The 22,706-nt window shown below is 30.7% G+C and overlaps 1 protein-coding gene, 1 long non-coding RNA gene and 1 pseudogene across 2 annotated transcripts; all 3 read right to left on the bottom strand.

Moving 5' to 3' along the window:
* Nucleotides 1–328: 328 nt before the first annotated feature.
* On the bottom strand, nucleotides 329–6,900 carry LOC140176199 (flavonoid 3'-monooxygenase-like; annotated as a pseudogene).
* Nucleotides 6,901–9,594: 2,694 nt separating this feature from the next.
* LOC140175972 (uncharacterized) lies at nucleotides 9,595–10,325 on the bottom strand. Its single transcript, XR_011867089.1, has 2 exons — nucleotides 10,064–10,325; nucleotides 9,595–9,982 (listed from the first exon to the last, which is right to left on the bottom strand). It is a non-coding gene; the product is annotated as an uncharacterized lncRNA (long non-coding RNA).
* A 2,317-nt stretch (nucleotides 10,326–12,642) lies between these two features.
* On the bottom strand, nucleotides 12,643–16,660 carry LOC112722577 (chaperone protein ClpB1). Its single transcript, XM_025773647.3, has 7 exons — nucleotides 16,340–16,660; nucleotides 14,878–16,037; nucleotides 14,600–14,781; nucleotides 13,886–14,508; nucleotides 13,526–13,805; nucleotides 13,230–13,427; nucleotides 12,643–13,139 (listed from the first exon to the last, which is right to left on the bottom strand). The coding sequence occupies exons 2-7, from the start codon at nucleotides 16,025–16,027 to the stop codon at nucleotides 12,840–12,842; spliced, it is 2,733 nt and encodes a 910-aa protein (XP_025629432.1). The 5' UTR covers nucleotides 16,028–16,037; nucleotides 16,340–16,660; the 3' UTR covers nucleotides 12,643–12,839.
* Between the last annotated feature and the right edge of the window lie 6,046 nt (nucleotides 16,661–22,706).

Below are 22,706 nucleotides of genomic sequence, written 5' to 3'. Positions count from 1 at the left end.
GGATAGAAGTTGATGACGATAAAAATGGATGAGGGCAGCAATATAAGGTGGTGGACTGGTGGTAGTGGAATAGAATAGGAAAGGACAAAAGTGATGTTACTGATATTTGAGAGAGAAAAAGATGAGGTTAGATTAGAAATATCATAAAAAATTTAATTGACTAAAAAATTAATTATCGACTTTGGATCATTTTGTCAAATAGAATATATTTTTGGGAGGATCAATTTGTAGTTATTATTTTTGAGAGATTATTTTGTCAAAATCGAAATCTTTTCAATGTCAAAATGGCTATTTACTTTATTTAATATTTTAAACCATAAACAAAACATCACGGTAAGTAGACGTGTGGTGAAAGCCTAGCGCGAGAGTGCATCAAAAGTGGCACGGCTATTTGGAGAGTAAGTCCATAGACCTCATCCATGTTCAGCTTTTTTTTACTTTAACCCATTTTCCAACTCCCACTCAAATGCATGCACCAATTGGCAATTACCAATTGAACCATCCTCAGCCCAAGGCTCATTCCCGCACTTATCTTACTCCCTGAACCAAACGGTATAATCTCAAAGTTATTCACTCTAACATCAACATGGGCTTTCTCCCCACCAGGGAGGAACGTCTTAGGCTTGAACTCTAGTGGGTCATCTCACTCTTTCGAATCACGTGATATGGCCTACACATTTTACAAGCAAGGTTGCACCTTTTAGGATGTGGTAGTTAAAGATCTCATAGCTCTCTGATGTAACATGTGGCAATGAAAGTTGTTGGGTGAAGACGAAACGCTTCCTTTACCACTGTCTCTAGTAAAGGAGATGGGCTAAGTCCATTTCGGTTACGAGCCTATCTTGAACCACTATAGAATCCAACTCTTGTTGGACTTTGGCATGTACTCTTGTATTTCTAATTAATTAAGCAATTGTCCATTCTATTGTGCTCGATGATGTATCTGTTCCTGCTATAAATATATTCTGTAATATTTTATTCGTCAGTATTAATTAACACCAAACTCCTTTTTTTTAAAAAATAATATAGTGAGAACTAAGAATTAAAGAAATGATGAATCTTATACAAATACTTTAACTTTTAGGAGGCCACTCAGATAAACACGCCTAAAACGTCTTTTTTTAAAGATGTTTTCATATTGTGTTTTAATTGGTTTCTGTATAATTTATTCGGTGTTCCTCATCACATATTATTAAATTCCTCAAAAGATTTTCTTTCCAAAAATACTAAAAAATATTTAATTTGGACTAAAACAAAAAAAGTAATAGATTAACTATTAGATTTTTTTAAAAGATTATTTACATAAAAAATATATCACATTCATAAATATATATATATATATATATATATATAAAACAAGCTCAAGCGTTTAAAAATTTTTATATAAAAAAAAATAATTAATTTATATTCGTACAATATATAAAATAATTACTATATTATTATTATATTATAGATTAAGATTCACTAATTTAATTTTTTTTATTTTTAATATAAGTATTAGAAATAAATAAAATTTTTATAATTAAATGTAGTGTAACAAAATATATATAATATTAATTAGTTCTTAAAAATTTTAAAAAAATAGTTTCTCATTTTAGTAAAATAACTATTTATTAAAGTAGACAAATTAATTATTTTTTCTCATATACGGTTTTTTTAAGACATAAAAGCAATTAATTAGGATATTGGTTAAGATAATTAAAGTCACTATTTCATTAAATTTTTAATTTAAAGAAAAATCCTAGTTAATTTTGGTATAGAAATTTCGAATTTAAAAACATTGATAAAAATTATGTTGAATTTTGATTTATTTGATTTTCATTTAAATTAATCACTACATAAGTTAAAGTTCTGTTTTGAAGTTATATTCGAGCTTTAATCTGATTTTTAAAGTTTCAATTTACTTAGTTTGATTTTTTAACTTAGGTATCCGTGACTCATATTAGGGTTTTAAGTGTTTAGTTGAAAATAAAAAATAAGGTAAAAAAATTTCAATTGTCACATCAAATAGTCGCTAGAATGTATAATGTAGTAGTCGTTAGTCCATTTCAGCATGTCGTTAACGATTTTGTGAGACAGTGACAAAAATAAGATTAGGAACCAATGTGAGTCATAACTATTAAGTTGGGAGACATAATTGTTAGAACTGATTAGGAACCAATTGGGAGACATAATTTGTTGTTGCTTGATTAGGAACCAATTGTGAGTCATAACTATTAAATTGAGTAAATCGAAATTTTTGAAATTAGATTGAAATATAATTGTTAGAACTGAACCAGTGATCGAACCGATCAAGCTACTGGTTCACTGGTTTATTGGTTCAACTGATAAATCACTGGTTGAACCGATAAAACTGGTCTCACGTAAATATAAAATATAAAATAGTTAAAAACTTAAAATTAAAATTTGAAATACATATCTTCACTAACATTTTATGAAGAATCAAGTCTCAACTTCTAAAAATAACTAATATAAAAAAAATCATAAAATTTTAATACTACAATAATGTCTTATTTTGACACAATAAAAAAAATAATTAATTCACAAAGCCTATCATCTAACTATAATATCAGTAGATTTTAACACTAACATCAAAACAAATAACCTTAATCACAATACTAGCAATAAAATAGATCAAGTAAATTAATAAATTTTTAGTGAAATTTATATTTATATTAATAATGGTATATAATTAAAATATAATTAATTTTAAAAATAGAAAAAATAAAAATTAAATTAAATTAAATATTTATGTATACTATATAATTAGTATTTGTCAAATATAGTACTTAGAAGTGCAATGGCTAAGTGGCAAGTAGAGGTTACTTTTGCTCCAAGGTTCTTGAGACCTTGTGGAGATATTTTAAAAAAATTTTCAAGCAGACCAGTTTGGTTAGACCGGTTTGCACCGGTTCTTACCAGTTCACACCGATTTTATTCCTTAAACGGTCCAAAGAGTAAACCGAACTGGACTATAATCCAGTTCTAGTCCGGTTCACTAGTTTTTTGGTCGAACCAACCGATCCAGTTCGATTTTTACAACTATGGATATAATAATGGTAATTAAGTTGACAATTCAGTTGTTTTAATGGTAATTAAAATCTAATAATAGTTTATAATAAAAGAAACATTCTTTTGCAACAATGAACCTATAGTAATAGTTAGGGGTGTTCATAGATTAGATCATATCCATATAAATCCACAGTATTTATCCGTATCTGATCTGTAATTTGAGAATATGATCTGATCTGTAAGATGATCGGATTGGATCGAATCGGATCCACACTCTAATCAGATAGAAATAAATATGTTTAAAAAAGTAAACAAAAAAATTATTGACTTTTTTTTATAAAAATAAAATTTTTTTATATTTTTTATTTTATGGATATATTTGATATCTGATCCAAACATAAAAAGTGCTAATATCGAATTTGATCTAATGAGTTTAGTGTGGATTGGATCGAAATTTCAGCCATATCCCATCTGTACCCTAGCAATAATAACTAAAAAATTATAATGATTATATTTTTAACTAAGAGGAAGTGCAAAAAAAAGTACTAAATACAAGAACATTTAATCAAATATTAAAAAAAAATTTACTTTAAAACATACAGTTGGACTTTTTTTGCTCATATATATATATATATATATATATATATATATATATATATATATATAATAATAATAATAATAATAATAATAATAATAATAATAATAATAATAATAATAATAATAATAATAATAATAATAATAATAATAATATGATAATTGCTTTGTATATCACACAAATATAAACGTTTTTTTTTTTCTATGATCTTAAGAAAGGTTTTATAAGTCTCTAACTTTGTTGTCGATTTTTGTAGTGTTAGCTTTCATATTATCAATTTGATTCATATATAATTCGGATGATAAATTATTTGGTGACGTGCTTTCTTTTTTACTGTGATATACTTGTTTATTATTATTATTATTATTATTATTATTATTATTATTATTATTATTATTATTATTATTATGTACATTAAAAAATAACAGGCCAAATTATTGCCATAACATAATAGAAGTATGGAAGTTTATCATTCTTCTCTAATAGAGGAAACAAAATTCTTTTCAATAATTTATTTAACGTTTAGTAGAATAAAAATAAATTTTATTAGAATAAATTTTAGTATGAGTTTAATATTTTTATTCATCATAAAATATTTATAGAATTACTCGTAGATAAATTTTGGAAAAAAGAAAAAAAACCATGATTTTTAATTTTATTTTTAAATAAACTTTATTTTTAATTTTAAAATAAATTTTATTTTTATTTTTTAATAATATTAATTTTTTACCGTATATAATTATTCAATTATTTTTTAATCATATATAAATAAATTACTCTTAATAAGACTTTTTTGTGTTATTCAATTATCTTTTTTTTAAAAATAATTAATTATTAAAATAATTAAATTTTTCACAACAAAAATAATAAAAAATTATGAATGAAAAAAATTAACCATCTTGATACTTTTTTGTATTTTTATTCATATTTTAATTATAAACATAAATATAATTTAATTATATTATTTATGAAATGTGACTATAGAAGTAGATAAAATTTAGTTATATTACTTATATATAGTTTCATTGTATTGTATTGCTTATAAAGTTAGATTATAATTATGACAATAGAATTGTTCTTGTATTTTTATATGTGTGACTAATTGGTGGTGTTAAAACATTACTCTTAATTATAAATAAGGTTTATAATTTAAAAAATCAAAGACTCAATTAAAAAGATACGAAAAAAATGATGTTAAAATATTCTAACTCTTTAAAATAAAAATATTTGAAATTTAATTAAAAATTATTTAAAATTTAAACTCAATAAAAATTTATATTCAATGTGTTTTGTATTAAATATATTTAATAACCTATTATATCATATTATATCATATTGGTTGAAATTAGTTTTTATAATGTTAATTTTTTAATAACACTTTATTAGAAAAAATCATCTTTTCAGAATTTTTTAAAAACTAATTAATATTATATATATTTTATTACAATATATCTTGTTATAAAAAAATTATTTATTTCTAATGCTTATATTAAAAATAAAAACAAAATTTAAATTAGTAAATTTTAATCTATAATATAATAATAATATAGTAATTATTTTATATATTATACGAATAAAAATTAATTATTTTTTATTTATAAAATTTTTTAAGAGCTTTTATATATATATATATATATATATATATATATATATATATTTGATGAATGTGATATATTTTTTTATGTAAATAATCTTTTAAAAAAATCTAATAGTTAATCTATTACCTTTTTTGTTTTAGTCCAAATTAAATGTTTTTTATTGTTTTTGGAAAGAAAATCTTTTGAGGAATTTAATAATATGTGATGAGGAACACCGAATAAATTATACCAAAACCAATTAAAACACAACATAAAGACATCTTTAAAAAAAGACCTTTTAGGCATGTTTATCTGAGTGGCCTCCTAATTTTTATATATCAATTTATACAAAGAGACTTTTTTTTCAAAACTCTATCTTCAAATCACTTGCCGTGACAAAATAAAAATTCAATATATCTAAGATGGATTTTAAACTACTAAAAATAGACTTATTAACGAGGAGCTCAAATATAAAAATACTTTAATATAAAAATAAAGTTAAAAAATTTTTATCATGTAAAAAATACTAGAATTTTATATACTTATTTAATAATAACCAGATGATAATTTGTTGAAACTTGATTATTTTTAAAGTAGTGAAAATATGTATTTTAAATTTTAATTTTAAATTTTTGACTATTTTATATTTTTTATTTCTATAGGACCAGTTATATCGGTTCAACTAATAATTTATCGGTTAAACTAATGAACTAATAAACTAGTAATCTGACTGGTTCGATCATCGATTCGGTTCTAACAATTATGAATTAATTATTGACTTATTGTTGATTGTTATTAATTTTACTGAATTTGTTGCAATTTACTCATTTAAATTTATGAAATTTGATTTGTTTGTTTAATTATAATTTGTGTGTTGATTATATTTATAGTTTGTGTGTTGATTATGTTTATGGTTTGCAATTAAAGGTATACAGCCTGCTATTCGAAAAACTACACGTGTAGATGGTAGATCTCCGGTGCTGGTAATTATTTGTTCATAGATTAATAATTTATGATGCAAAACCTCCAACTAGGTTTGTAAGTTATTAAAATTGTATAAGCTTAAATATATATATTATCTGAGAGATATACATATGCATGTTAGTGGATTACTTTGAATCTTAACGTGTCATAATATGTTAATTGATTCTCTATGAATTTGTGCCATTTGTCTATAACTTGCACTCTCTTTATATAATTAATTTGTCTCATTTGCAGATAAATATGGATTACTTATAATCTTAATTTGTCTAATTTGTATAATTAATTTTTTTTAATATTTTATTGTCTAAAGAGTTTTAACATTTTTTGTAAACTTTGTTTGTGAATTTTTAATGAAAATTATAAAAAATTATTATGAAAAATTATAAAATTTTAAATTTTTTTAATTTAAAAATTATTAAATTTAAAATTATATATAAATTTTTAAACAAATTTTTTTAAAAAAATAAAATTTAAGTTTACCGACAGGGATAAATCTGACGGTAACAACCTCTAAAATTTTGCTAATTAAAAACTAATATCCGCTGGTAATTAACAATCGACAAAAAAATCTACCGATAAATATTTATCGACAAGGTTTATACCATCGATTTTTTTTAGTAAATTTACCAATAAATTCAATAGTAACGGACAATTTTTTTTGTAGTGTATCTAAAGTACTTGCTTCGAATACTTTAAGTCACTAGGAAATTCAATTTGGTCATCAATCTCCATTCCTGTTTTTCTAACATAGCAAGATTAAAGGTTCTTAGATTCTTAAATCCCAAGTCCCTTTGATTTTTTCGCACACGGTGTATCTTGCTTAATTTATTGAAGTCTCTTTTCTCCTTATTTCTACCGCAAAATATTCTATCTAAAATTCTTTCATTAGTGATTCAAATAACTTTTCATTACTTCCATTCGTATTTAAAAGTTTTTTTTGGAGAAAGAAGAAAAGGGGCGAACCAAGAGCTGCTAAATTTAATAGTTTTTTTTATATTGTGTATTTGGAAATTTTTTAAATTAAAATTAATTAATTTGATTTGTAAATCAATTTTTTCAATTATTAGGAAATAAATAAAAAATAATTTGATTTAAAAATGTCATGGTTTTAATTTGTCTTTTACATATTAGTGTAAAGAAAATAGTCTAGAGAGAGGTAGTAATAGATTGTATAATATAATTGGAGAGTAAAGGAAAAAAAATATATAATTTTAAACTAAAATTAATTTAATTCTCACTTAATTTACAATACAAATATAAACATTAAATTCTAAATCAATTCAGTTTTTATTTATATGATTTATCTCAAACGCAATAATTAATTATTCACAATTTAATTCATTTTAATTTAATTCAATTTTAAAACAATTTGTTTAAAAACACACAAGTATGTATCTTTTATTTGTAGCAATATGCCAAGGTAATTACTGATCAAGAGTTCAATAATGCTATGACTAATGTGAAAAGGATCAATAAAAATGTGAGAGTATTTATCAAAATTTGATCAAGCAATTTAGTCAAAGTCAAAATTTTTAGAAGGGCCAAAAGTGGATAACCTAATAAGCAATAGCTGTGAGTCATTCAACTCAACCATTGTAAGTGTGCGAGGAAAGAGTATACTTACAATGCTTGAGAAACTGAAGTTTTATATCATGAAGACCATGACTACACACAAAGATGCAGTAATACTGGCAAACTAACCCCTATACAAGTAAATAGGCTGAAAAAAGAGAAGAGGCAAGTTAATCACTGAAAAACACAGTGGGTGGATGATGATGAGCATAACTAATTTGAAGTAAAAAAGTAAAAAACATAAGATGAGAATAAATACAAGGGAGAGGATCTGTTCATGTAAAAAGTGGCAGTTGATTGGAGTTCATTATTTTCATAGAATTGTAGCAATCCAAAAAAAGAATGAGAGGTCTGAAGATTATGTTCATCACAAACTCACAATGGAGACCTATTCAAATGAGAAAAAGAGAAAGGATGGCAATAAATTTGAGACCACCAACCAGCTCCACACCAAATGCAGCAGTTGCACCACCACTTTCGCCTAGTGGGTCTGCACCTCCGATTTTAACTAGATCTGAGTGTTGCGGTCCCAAATAGTGGACTTAGACCAATGATATAAGGCCCAACAGCAAGGCTTAATATTTAAGCCCAAGCTTCATCTTCATTTAGGCCACCAAGTGTGACAAGAAAATCATGGCAACGACAATCTAGGTCACTTAGAACAGATTTATGGGGTTTATGCCAATCTCATCTTTGAGGACGAAAAAAGTTAGTTCACCTCCAACAAAGCCTTTTAACATTGACAAGTAAAATTGATAAGGGATATTATGCAGCTGGGTGATTTTTTGTTTATAATGTGTTTTAGATATGGAGTTTAACCATAGTTGTAAGAACCGGACCGAACCGGCCGGTTCGACCGAAAAACCGATGAACTAGTGGTCTGGTCGATTCGGTTAGAACTTTGAACTGAAGAAGAATTCAAACCGTTTAAAATCGAGCGGTTCGACACAAACTGGACGAAACCGGTCAAAACTGACCGGTTCGATATAATTTGTGAACCGGCCGGTCCTATGGTGCTCCCAATATCCAAAAATGCATTAAGGGAGTGTCAAACCCAGGTCTCCTTTGGAAGTTCCATTAAGAAACGCCACCAAACTGGGGTATTCACTTGTAATTCTTATGCTAATTAATTTATATATTATATACAAACACAACTGGATTATTTCATATTTAGTTTTATATTCAATTTTTTTTTAATTCTTTAGAATTTATAAAATTATTAAAATATTAGTAAAGATATTTATTTTAAATTTTTTAGAATATTGAATTAGTAGGTTTTCGAAGATTTCGACTTAGGACTAATTAGTAAGGACATATAAATATCACCATTAAATTTCACATGATAAATTAATGGAGGGACATAATGTGTTCATCGTTTACTATCTTGAATGGCTAAATTGGTACTTTATTTTTTTTCAATGGCTAATTAATCTGAAGTCAAAAATTTTAAAGAACTAATTGTCACTTTATTCAATTTTTTATTATTTTATATTTTTTATTTATGTATGACCGGTTCTATCGGTTCAACCAGTGACCCAACGGTTGAACCAGTAACCCAGTAACCCAATAACCTGACCGGTTCGATCACCGGTTCGGTTCTGACAACTATGAGTTTAACTCTTAACATTTGTATTTTGGATGTTTTAAGTTTGTATCTCTTATTTGTGTTTTGGATGTTATGTTTTCATAAGAACAACTATTGTGGTCTTATGTATGTTGAAACTTTGAACTTTAGCTCTTTAAGATTTGGTGTGTAGCAGATTGTCTGCCAATTTTTACTAATTTTTAAGACAGCACTTTGATATATTTAGCTTGGTCATAACTCATTCACAAATCTAAAGACATCGTCACTCATTCATGATAAAATGCACTGCATCTTTATTATATTTCTTTTGAACAATGCAAAAGCTCTAAATTATGCTATCCCTGAACTCCAACATATAAAAATCTACCTACTTAGCCAAATAAAAAAGATTTACAGCCGCACTTAATCCAACCATAGTATAAATGAACCCCAAAAGTACCAAGATCCTCCTAAAGTGCTCATTAATTTCATTCAGCAGACGCAGCACCATTATCATCTTTTCAATCTCCATAGCATCTCTACACTTGTCTTAGATTTTGCTTTTCTTCTTTGAATCTGCGTTGCCTACCATTTTGTTGTTCCCTGAAGATCCTTCCTCCACAGAATACTCTTGAATCTCATCCAACCACTAAAAATACCGCACCACATTTCTTTGCTCTACCCAAAGAGAATGCATTCACAGATGAGAGAAAGAACATAAGAATGGATTTATTAGAGAAAATGTATTCCACAACTTACCTTTTATATAGGGCATCGCAGAAATTATTTTTCAGGATTGCTAGTAGATTTTTATTTCAACGAGACGACAAAAACATATTTCGTTGTACGTTTTCCTCGCATGCTTTGATTTTTCCTCCCCTTCGAAAACGTCCATCGATAGGTAACTTCTCCCTACAACAAATTTGTACGAGCTCGAATCAAATTCATCTTCTTTTTTATCAGTTTGGGACAACTCATATTGCAAATTAACAATTTAAGGTTCAAAACAAAAGAATTGGAGATTTTTCCAGCTTGTATCACTGTTAAATTAATTATAAAATTCAAATTCAGTAATTAGCTAAAAAAAATTTCATATCATCAAAATAGGATGGCTACTTCAGCACCATTCTCATTATAGATATACGCCAACAAAATCAGAGATATACTTACTAATTTTTAAAATCTTTTAAGAATCATTTTGTCAATAACATTATTTAGATATTATTTTATCATTACAATCTTTTAAATACTAAATTGATATTTATCACAAATATAAACAGTCTAAACAATATTTAAGCATTAATATGGTGTTATCTGTAGCTTGTGATAGATTAATTACAGGGATCATTGCTTCCAAATTGTTATTTTATAAAAAGAAAAAAAATTACTTAATATTTTCTTCACATACACCCCAAAATTCCACCACCTTATACGGAAGGAGTTGCATCTGAACTTGACTACTTAGCAGTTAGCACACCCTCATTCTTAAATATATTTCAAGTTATATAAGTAAATTAATTGACTTCATTAACTAGTGTAAGTGTGGAATGAAACCGACTTAATAGGTAAGGGAAAAAGATCCCTGCTGTAAACTTCTTTACACGTTTTTGGTCTTAAATCTTTACATGCAACCAGTAATCAGAGCCCAAGTGTAAACTCTGACCACAACAAATGCAAAGGCTGGATCCCAAGCCGAATCATAGTCCGGATAAATGGAGTCCTCTATAATTAGTGTTTTTTTTTTTGGTCTTACACATTACACAACATATCCACTCACACACCCACTACAACTATTAATATGGGTTCTATATTTCTGACTGAGGATTTGAACCTAAGTGCAGCTCCTAGCTGAGGCAGGTAAGGTAATGTAGTGGCAAAAGTATTTCTCAAACTAAAGCGCCACAGGTTCGAATCCTAGAAGCGGTTGCTAGGTTAGTGTGTGATTGTCTGTGAGTGGATGTGTGAGTGTGTTTGTATGACCAATATATATATGACAACTACTCAAATGAAGATGTTAAAAATATCTTTTTATAAAGATTCTTGTGTTAAAAGTGTATTTTGTTTGTTTAGTCATATTTTAAAAAAATTAACACTTTTATAACACATCAAAATCAAACCATACATTTCATCATTTAATGGTAAAAAAAAACATCTTCATATAAATACAATAATAAAATCTTCATAGTAATATCCACCTATATATATATATATATATCCCAAATTGTTTTCGTCCAACAGAGTCTAAGCTATTGTAATAGTTTCCTACTCTTGTTGAGCTTAAGACCATCTCCAGTAGGGAACTCATCCCAGTTCCTGTTTATGGCCCACCTGTCATAAAAAGTAACTCCACATCAGCTTTTGCGTTATAAACAATAAATAGGAACTCAAAGCATCTCTCTCTTCTCCATTAGGAGGAACTAACTTTAGTCCCTATTGTGGTCCCACTTAATTAATTAATTAAAATACTTAAAATTAATATAATTAAATTTTTTTAATAATATTATTTAAATTTATAAATTTAAAAATAATTCATTATTAAAAGATATTAATATTAAATAAATTCATATATAATAATAATATACAATATATAATTCGAGATTATACTAATTTATAGTTGTGTTTACAACTGCTAATTTTAATAATATCATTAGCATTTTAAATTTTAAAAATAAAAATAACTAACTCAACTAAAAATTATTTTATAAGATATAAAAATTAAATTTATTTTTTAATGTAAGTAAATTTAATTAATTATAATTTAATATAATAATATAAATAATATTCAATATTAATTATAATATAAATAATTAATATAAATTATTAATTAAATAAAAATTTAATTATTTAATTTAATTAATTATTTAATTAATTATTATTTAAATAATTAATATAAATTATTAATTAAATAAAAATATAATTATTTAATATAATTTTTATTATAATTATTACTAATTTAATTATTATTTAATTATTTAATTATTTCAGATTTTATATTATTATTTTTTTATAATAATTTACCAAATGGCAAGTTATTATTGGTTAATTTGAGTCCCTGCTTAGAGGGACTCCCTTACCTTGATCCTTGTGCAGGAACTCACTCCTTTTCTCCTCCAATGGTTAGAGTTCCTATGTGTTAGAAAAAAGTCAAAGAGGAACTCACCATTGGAGGTGCTCTAAAGTCACACTTGGTCTTGATCCTTCAAGAGGAGAAATTTCAAATAACAACAGAAGTAGGAATCTAACACATCATAAACACGCTGACCACGTCAAAAAAAAAAAAAAAGAATATTCACACGTCATACACACAGTAGATTCTTTAACTCTCAACAAAAGGAAGATGTTAAAAAGTTAAAGTAGATTTATAGCCAAGAACTGTTATTACAAAAGGAATTGAATATTCCTTATTCCATTCAGACAAAGACAAGTATTTAACAAAAACAAGAAAATTTCGAAGTCTTATACAACCTTAAACTTGTAGTTGTCCAAAAAAGTGACCTATATAGTATATACTCTCTACAATATTGTCATACACTTTTCACTCTTCCATTTCATCCTCATCATCAACCTCCTCAATCTTCATCTTCTTCACGGTCTGAGCAGCAGCATCAGAAGCTGGCCCATTGGGTATCTGAATCAAAATATCTGACTTCTGGCCAGTTGTGGGGTTAACAACGCCTCCATTCTTCTCCACACGGTAGGCTAAGTCATTGCCCTTGGTACCAGCATCTATGTAAACTGTTGAGTTCTCATCAATTTCTTCCCTCACAAGCATTCTTGACAACTCTGTCACCACCTTCCTCTCAAGCCACCTCCTTATTGGTCTTGCACCATACACCTACAGGTAACCAAAAAACCATTCAGTACTACTAAATCAATATGAGAAACATCAATTTACAAATCAATATATGTTGAAATTGATGCTCACCGGATCATAGCTCTCGGCAAGTATGTAGTCGAGTGCTGCATCTGTAACTGCTAAGGCTATTCCCCTCTCAGCAAGACGAAGAGCAACATCTTTCATTTGAAGCCTTGCAACCTTCCTCAGTTGATCATGTGAGAGTGGATCAAACACCACAATCTCATCAAGTCTGTTCAACAATTCTGGCCTGAAGTGCTTCCTTACCTATGAGTGTCAAAAAGAAGATATAGAATCAGTATCATAAGTCATAGCAAGTAGAACATAAACATTTGTAAGATGTGTATTTAGGAGTGATAGGGTACCTCCTGCATTACTCTATCACGAGCAACTTGCATGGTACATTTTCCTGAAAGCCCACTTAGGAGATGTTCTGCACCGAGGTTTGAAGTCATGATGATGACGGTGTTTCTGAAGTCCACGGTGCGGCCCTGGCCATCAGTTAACCTTCCGTCATCTAGAACCTGAAGGAGAGTGTTGAACACAGATGTATGTGCCTTCTCAACCTCATCAAAGAGTACAACGCTATATGGTCGTCGCCGCACAGCTTCGGTCAACTGACCTCCTTCCTCATGTCCAACATACCTGAAAAACCAGAGTGAGTTTCGAAGTCTTATTACTAAAAGGAGGCATGACAATCAACATGAATTCAGCAATGCGCTTACCCTGGTGGTGCACCAATCAACCGCGAAACTGAGTGCTGCTCCATGTACTCAGACATGTCGATTCGCACCAGCTGATTCTCATCATCAAAGAGCTGTTCAGCAAGAGCCTTTGCAAGCTCCGTTTTACCTACACCTGTTGGACCCAAGAACAGGAATGAGCCAGTTGGTTGTTGAGGTCTCCCCAGTCCAGCTCTTGATCTCAATACAGCCTCAGCAACCGCATTAACTGCTTGATCTTGTCCCACAACTCTAGTGTGCAGCCTGTCAGCAAGGCCAATCAGCCTCTCTTTCTCATTCTGGCCCAGCCTCGTCACTGGTATGCCAGTCCAGCGGCTCACAACCTCGGCTATCTGGTCTGGTCCAACAGTTTCCGTTAACATTATGTTCTGCTCAGTGTTCCCTTCAAGCTGTTGAATCGCAGTTTCCACTTCTTGAATTGCTCCATATCGAAGGTCTGCAGCTCGTGCTAGATCATATCTTCTCTCAGCCTCTTGGAGAGCATAAAGAAGCTCCTCACGCTTCTGCTTGAGCCTTCTAATCTCATCCACCCTCTCCTTCTCTTTTCTGTACTTCATCATCAAAGGTTGGAGCTTGTCTCTTAGGTCATCAAGTTCTTTTCTCACCTGATCATAGCACATACACCAGAAGTTTAGAACCATCAGGAATACAAATATGAAACGATAAACTCAACAATGCAGCAAAACCAATACTCACTTCAACAAGACGAGCTTTGCTAGCTTTGTCCTTCTCTTTCTCAAGGGCATGAAGTTCAACTTCAAGCTGCATTCTCTTCCTTTCAAGGTTATCAATTTCCTCAGGTTGGCTATCAAGTTGAACTCTCACATTTGCGCAAGCCTCGTCAACCAAATCAATAGCCTTATCAGGAAGATGACGCCCTAAACAAGCATAGACATTGTAAGCATATAGCACCAAAAAAAAACATTATCCAAATCAGAAACAATTCAAAACTGAAATAACAATAATAAACATACCCGTGATGTATCTACTAGACAATTGAGCTGCCACAACCAGCGCACGATCCTGAATCCTAACACCATGATGACCTTCGTATCGCTCTTTTAGGCCACGAAGAATGCTAATAGTGTCTGGCACGCTGGGTTCAGCCACATAGACCTGCTGGAATCTTCTTTCAAATGCTGCATCCTTCTCCACATACTTCCTGTACTCCTCAAGAGTGGTGGCACCAATGCACCTTAGTTGGCCACGAGCAAGCATTGGTTTGAATAGGTTTGCAGCATCCATTGACCCTTCAGTTCTACCAGCCCCAAGAACAAGATGAATCTCATCAATGAAGAGAATAACCTTCCCCTGAGCCTCCTCCACTTCTTTCAAAACAGCCTTCAATCTCTCCTCAAATTCCCCCCTATACTTTGCGCCGGCAACCAACGCCCCCATATCCAATGCAATAAGCCTGACATCAGCAAGATTGCTAGGAACATCACCCCTCACTATCCTCTGAGCCAATCCTTCCACTACAGCAGTTTTCCCAACTCCAGGCTCACCAATGAGAACCGGGTTGTTCTTCGTCCTCCGGGACAAAATCCTCACAACCCTTCTTATCTCCTCGTCGCGGCCAATGACAGGATCAAGCTTCCCAGCTTGCTCAACAAGATCCCTACCATAAGTTTTCAGTGCCTGAAATGTCGTGTCCCCTGAGGCACTCTCAACTTTCCTCCCTTCCTTCCCTCTAAGCTTCTCCACCTCCGATTTAATCCTAGCAGTGGCAACGCCAGCTTCTTTCAACAAATCCCCAATTTGAGAATCTTCAAGAATCCCAAGTATCAAGTGATCAACTGCCAAATGAGTATCACCCCTTGATTTCTGAAGCGCCTGTGCCCTCCTTATTGCTTTGATGAGGCTGGTGCTTCCAGGAATCTCATCAGGAGGAGGTGACTGGCACGGTAGCTTCTTCAATGCCTGGTTGAATACCCTCTCGGCAGCGTGCGCCGATTCTTCGCCACCGGCACTAGAAATTGCTTGGAAGAAGATTCCAGTGGGATCGGAGATCAGTGCTGCGGCAATGTGGAGGGGAGTGAATTGTGCATGGCCAGCATTCATTGCCAGCTCATGGGCGCTGGCAAGAGCCTCATTAGTCTTGTGTGTGAACTTCTCAGGATTCATCTATAACAACCTGCACAATATACATTGCAGGGGAATTGAGAAAAGGTAAAAACAAAAAATCTCATTGATTATTGATTACAATTACGTACTCGGAATGCAAATTACAATGTTTCAAAGGCATTTCGCTTCCGCTTACTCTTTCAATTATACGATGAATTCAAAAATAAAATTAAAAAACTACGTTATACAGCATAATTCTAAATAAGGAATTAACGAAATTTCAGTCCAGAATAAAACCAACTGCAAAACAGAGCAACCTTGAAAAAGAAACAGAAGAAGAAGGAAAATCCGAAAATGACAAGCCATACGTACCTTAAGCGCCGAAGATGAGGAAAGAGTATTGAGAATTAGAGAGCGCGAACGTATCTTGATCGGAAATTCGGAATGCAGGTGTTTTTGTGTTTGTGTTTGAGCTAAGAAGATATTCACAGTTGCGTTTGCGTATACAGTGTCTGGTTATGTTTGGAATTAGAAAAGAGAAAAACGAAGGATGGTTTTGGGAAGCGTTTAGCTTAGAACTTGGTTTGTGTTTTCCAACAAAGTGAATCGGTGAGAGGAGGGAAGAGAAATGAGTATTTGTTGAGGCGAGAAGATGAATCGGAACGGTTCTGGACGTTTCCTAATGAAAGCGGGAGAAAGTACTAGACCCTTCCACTCAATTCTATTCTCTTCTCTTCTATTTTTCCGCTCTTTTTTTTCCCACAATTCCATCAAATTCGTTATTTATTTTTTTCCTTTTTGGTAAGTAATTCGTTATTCATTTACTCAATTATTATTGGTGCCCAAAAATCGGTTTTCTGCCTTGGGATTTCGTTAATTTGATGGGTTTTTTTTAGTTAACAGTCAAATTCGTAATCACTCCTCCTTTAAATTAATTCTCAAATAATTTTTTTAGTCATATTAAAATTTAAAAAATAAAATATAAATCAAATTAGTTATTCCATTAATTAGATTATGACGTACCATATAACATGATGATGTAGTAGGTCATTGTCACATATTACAAGATGATTGATTGATATGTCAGGTCAATGACACCTAACACATAACATATCACTTGATCTGTAAAAAAGTTATTTATAATTAAAATAATTCTTAAAAATTCAAACGTAAGTCATTTTCATCCCTAAAATTTTAAAAATTAACCAAATTAGTTCTTATATAATTTTTTTTCATAATATTAAATTTAAAATATTTTTTGATAGTACTAATTTTAATATTATTTTTAGACCTTAATAAACAAAATTCTTTTTATATAAAATAATAAAAATAATTAAATTATTATAAAGTTATTTTATCATTTGTATTTTAAAATTTTACTTTTTTAAATTATAATTTTTTATAGTAAATTTTTTTTATTTAAACGAATTTATCAAATTATTGTTTATTATATATTAAAAAATTTATATTTTAAATCTCACTAAATAATATAGTAGTTATTTTAAAATTTAAATCTTTTAAATTTTTAAAATTATCATTTTTATTATTGTTTAATTTATATGGTAGAACTCAATAATTAAAAAACCGATTTGTCGAATCACTTGTTGAATCTTAATATTTTAATATAAAATATTTATATGGTAGAACTCAAATTATTGTTGAATCTTAATAACTAGTATATACTAAAAGTTTTAATATTTTGGATTTCACTAAATAAATATAGTAGTTATTTTAAATATTTAAATCTTGCCCAGTACTCTCGCGTATACAGAAGGTGCATGCGTACACGACACTGTTAAATGTTGAATTCGCACGTATACGGAAATGTCTCGTGTACATGAGCCAATGCTTCTGTCCGAGTACTCGCGTACGCGACTATGGTCCGTGTACGCGACTCTGCCAAATTTTGAACTCATGCATACGCGGAAGGCATGCGTACGCATGACCATCCTATTTTGCTGAAAATGAATTTTTAAGTTCTCAACCATTCTTCTAGTATTCTCAACCTTTGTAAATTCTGTTATGAGTCTAGAGCCAGTGTAAATGTGTAATAGAGGATAGAGGAATTAGGAATGAGATCTAATGAGGCGAGACAATGAATTGGAAAAAGATAGATTAAATGTAATGAGAGATATGATGAGGATGATTATGATAAGGAAAAATGATGATAATTGATTTTGATTGAAGATGATGAGGATGATTATGATAATGCTAAAGGATGATGATTGATTTTGATTGAGGATGATTAGTATGATTAAGATAATGAGAGATAACGATGATTGAGTTTGAGTATGATTTTGAATGAAGTGAAATGATATTGAGGGTGAATTTGATAAAGAAATTTACTATGATTGAGATATACCTGCCTGGGTAGATGCAATGGCGTTGTTCCACTTGCTCCGGGTTAGGGTTTAAGCTCCCGGAACAGATGCAAGGATGTGGTTCGCCCCACTTGCTCCCGATTGAGAATGATACATCTAGGGTAGACGAAGGGATTGTGATTTTGTTCTGCTTGCTGGTGCGAATTTTATAACCCACAGACTTACTGGTAAGTGCACTGGGTCGTACCAAGTAATACCTTACGTGAGTAAGGGGTCGATCCCACGAGGATTGATGGATTAAGCAACAATAGTGTTTGATAGGATTAGTTAGACAAACAGAAAATAGTGTTTGAAAGTTCAAAAGCATTAAACAGTAAATTAAGAATTTCAGAAAGCAAGCAGCAAATGAGTTGTGAAATATATATGGGAAAACAGTTAAGGCTTCAGAGTTATCTATTTTCTGGATTGACTTTTCTTATTAACTATTTTAATCATGCAAGATTTAATTCATGGCAAACTATTTGTGACTAGACCCTAATTCCTTAGACCTTCCTAGTCTCCTCTAAAATTCATCAATTGCCAATTCCTTAGTCAATTAATTCCAATTAGAAGCTACATGATCAAATTCCAGTTTATATGCCACAAAAACTCTAATTACCCGAAAATAAAAGAATTATATGTCACGTATCCCGTTAAATCCAGATAATTAAAATTTAGGAGAATATGTTTTCAAGCTGTTGTTCAAGTAAAGAGCTTTTCCAAGTTATACAAGAACTCAAATAGAAAGAGGGTCATACTTCCGTTCCACCCAAATTCATAAGATAAAGAGCGAAAACAATTCTTAAATTATAAATCCAGACATGAATTAAAATAGAAAAAGCAATAAAAATCAATCCATACAAATAGACAGAGCTCCTAACCTTAACAATGGAGGATTAGTTGCTCATGGTTCAGAGTAGAAAATAAGGATTCTAATAAAATGTATTTTGGTAGTCTGGAATGATGTTGTGTTCGGGGGTGATATAATGTTGAGCTGGAATCCCCCTATTTATATCTAATCCTAATAAATTTAAAATCTATCTTCTAAAACTAAAAAATAATATCTTTTCCTATTTTTAAACTTTGAATTTAAATTAGAATTAATTATAGCAATCAGCAAATCTTCAATTGATGGATGGGGACCACTTGGCTTCACTAGGATCCACGCCTAACTTGGGCTTTAGTGCACCTAACTTGAAGTGGACAGGACCAATCTCGCGTATTGTTGTTGTGTCTTGCACCTAACTTGAGAAATCTCAAGTTAGGCGCAGTCTTGGCAGTGAGTTCAGAGAAGAAGTATGGACTATTATATATCGTTAGAAAGCTCTAGAAGTTAGCTTTCCAACGCCACTGGAATCACGTCTATTGGACCTCTGTAGCTCGAGTTATTCAGGTTTGAGTGCAGAGAGGTCAGGGTTGACAGCATCATTCGCCTTCATCTCTTCTTCGGCAGAAACTCCATCAAATCCAGCTGAATGCTACCTAAAATAAATAGAATTGCACAAGACTCAAAGTAGCATCCATAGTGGCTAAAAGATAATCAATTCTTGATTAAACTCAACAATTTAAATGCAAATTCACTAGGAAAAGATAGGAAAGATGCTCACGCATCACAACACCAAACTTGAATTGTTGCTTGTCCTCAAGCAACCAAAACTAATATAAGCTTAGGAAGTGAATTTGCATGAGAATGAGAGTTCGATTAAGCTCATGTCTCTTCTTATAGTGGGGTTTACAACTGCAATCCTGAATAGTTTTGGCATCTCACTTTATCCTTTGAAGTTCAGAATGATTGGCATCCATAGGAACTCAGAATTCATATAGTGTTATTGATTCTCCTAATTCAGTATTTTGATTCTTGAACACAGTTACTTTATGAGTCTTGGCCGTGACCCTAAGCATTTTGTTTTCCAGTATTACCACCGGATACATAAATGCCACAGACACATAACTGGGTGAACCTTTTCAAATTGTGACTCAGCTTTGCTAGAGTCTCCAGTTAGAGGTGCCCAGAGTTCTTAAGCACACTCTTTTTGCTTTGGATCACGACTTTAACCGCTCAGTCTCAAGCTTTTCACTTGACACCTTCCCGCCACAAGCACATGGTTAGGGACAGCTTGATTTAGCCGCTTAGGCCAGGATTTTATTCCTTTGGGCCCTCCTCTCCATTAATGCTCAAAGCCTTGGATCCTTTTTACCCTTTGCCTTTTGGTTTAAAGGGTTATTGGCTTTTTTCTGATTTTTTTTGTATCGTCCGGCTTTGTGTTTTTCACTGCTTTTTCTTGCTTCAAGAATCAATTTTATGATTTTTTAGATTATCAATATTTCTCTTTTTTTTCATCATTCTTTCAAGAGCCAACAATTTTAACATTCATAAACTTCACTATAAAAAATATGCACTGTTCAAGCATTCATTCAGAAAATAAAAAGTATTGTCACCACATCTAAGTAAATGAGACTACTCTAAAAATTAAACTCAAATTCTTATGCACTACATCTGTTCTTCTTTCTTTTTGATTTTAAGCTCAGTGAGCAATATATGAGACATCTTTCAGAATTAAAGCACTTAACAGAAAATTAAACTAGAACCTATGAATCTACTAATAAGGATCATGCAATAAACAAAACAAAGTAGCAGGAAACCGGAACATAACATAATAAAAGCGGAAAGGAATAAAAAATGAAAGAAACTCAACTACCTTAGTTATCCGAGCGGTCGTTTTATTCTTCAGGTTGTGCTCTTTTGTGAAGATGATTCACCTCCCTTAGTGCCATAAAAAGAAAACCCATAAGTGAAGCGTCAACACCAAACTTAAAGGTTTGATTGTCCTCAAGCAAAGAAGAACTAAAAACAGAGAGAGACATAAAAAGACATACGGAGGAGTAAAAACAAATATTAATCTAAAAGAAAAAATAAAAAAGACAAGAAAGATAAAAATTAATTTTTTTTAATTTTTTTACTTTTTTGTTTTTTTTTTATTTTTTATATATATATAATTATTTATTTATTGTATTTATTTTTATATATATAAAATGACAGGGGGAGGGGGGAAACGTGTATATATATATATATATATATATATATATATATATATATATATATATATATATATATATATATATATATATATATATATATGTGTGTGTGTGTGTGTGTGTGTGTATGTGTGTGTGTTAGAGAGGGGGGAGAAGAGAAACGTATATCTGTATATAGGAAAGGTGCGGAGGACGTTGAAGGGATATATATATATATGGAAACATTTTAGGTGCATCGGGAGTATCGGTGCTTCAATTGTTTTAATCGTTGATCGGAATTATAAAAAATATATATAATATATATTAATTAAAATCAACGGTTAAAACAACTGGTGCACCGGTACTCTCCAGTGCACTTGAAATGTTTCCTATATATATATAAGAGAGGGGGGTACGTGTATGGGAAGGGAATGGAAGAATATGAATGAGGGGTAGGTGGGGTGGTCATGGGAATTGGGGAGGGAGTTGGTCACGTGAATTGGAAGTGATGGGTGCCGGGGTTACGGGCAGAAGGAAAGAGAATCAGGGGCATGGGTTGCTCTCTTTTTCTTTTTTTTCTTTTTTTAACTCTTCCATGTTGAATTTGGAGATAGGCAAAATTTTTTCGAAGTGTTCGATTCCTGTTCTAAAATAGCTGCATGATCAAAATACACGTAAAATGAAAGAAAAACAGTAAAAATTCAATAAAAATCAAATAAATAAGAAAACCACTACTACGAAAAATAGTTAAGGATACGAAATTATCGGGTTGCCTCCCGACAAGCGATTCTTTAATATCACTAGCTTGACGCTTGATTATTGAAGTTTCTTCCTCTTCTTCCAGTTGGTTAAAAGAAATGTCTCCAAGGGGGGAGAGGTGAAAATTAGTGCCCCTGATATAAAGTCCTCCAAACAAGCTTCCTTTTATTGTGATTAGCTTGATTTACCTTGCTTGTTGGGGTAGAGGTTGAATTGCTTTTTGCTGACCTTTTCTTCTTCATAGATATTTTCTTCTGTTTCTTGGTCACAATCCCCTTTTCAGTGCTTTTCTTGGTTGCCTCCACTTCTTTGATTTCAGAATTTGGGTGTTGTGTGATGGTTAGAGTGTACCCTTCATCAAGAACTTCTTGAATTGGTGGTTCAATCAACTCACCCTCTATGTCACTCTGTGCTTCATTGGAGTTTAAATTCCCATAATTGTTTTCATCCCTTACAACCTCTTTTGTTGGTGCATCTTCCTCCTTTGTTTTTGCATCTTCCTCTTCTTCCATGTGTGAGGGTGAAAAATTCTCTAATTCACTAGAGTATAAACTCCTTCGATTGATTTCCTCAGTTTTTTCCACAGGATCTTGCATTATATCTCT

The sequence above is a fragment of the Arachis hypogaea genome, chromosome 11, assembly GCF_003086295.3.
Source record: "Arachis hypogaea cultivar Tifrunner chromosome 11, arahy.Tifrunner.gnm2.J5K5, whole genome shotgun sequence".
In the NCBI taxonomy this organism is placed as follows: domain Eukaryota; kingdom Viridiplantae; phylum Streptophyta; class Magnoliopsida; order Fabales; family Fabaceae; genus Arachis; species Arachis hypogaea.
Note: the sequence above shows the minus strand (reverse complement) of the source record. Positions and strands in the feature narration are given on the sequence as shown.

Coding starts and splice junctions, on each gene's coding strand:
- LOC112722577 (XM_025773647.3), bottom strand. CDS start 16,027: ATGAATCCTGAGAAGTTCACACACAAGACTAATGAGGCTCTTGCCAGC. Junction 14,509..14,599: donor GCAAAGCTCGTCTTGTTGAA/GTGAGTATTGGT, acceptor TGCTATGATCAG/GTGAGAAAAGAACTTGATGA. Junction 13,806..13,885: donor TTGATTGGTGCACCACCAGG/GTAAGCGCATTG, acceptor CTGGTTTTTCAG/GTATGTTGGACATGAGGAAG.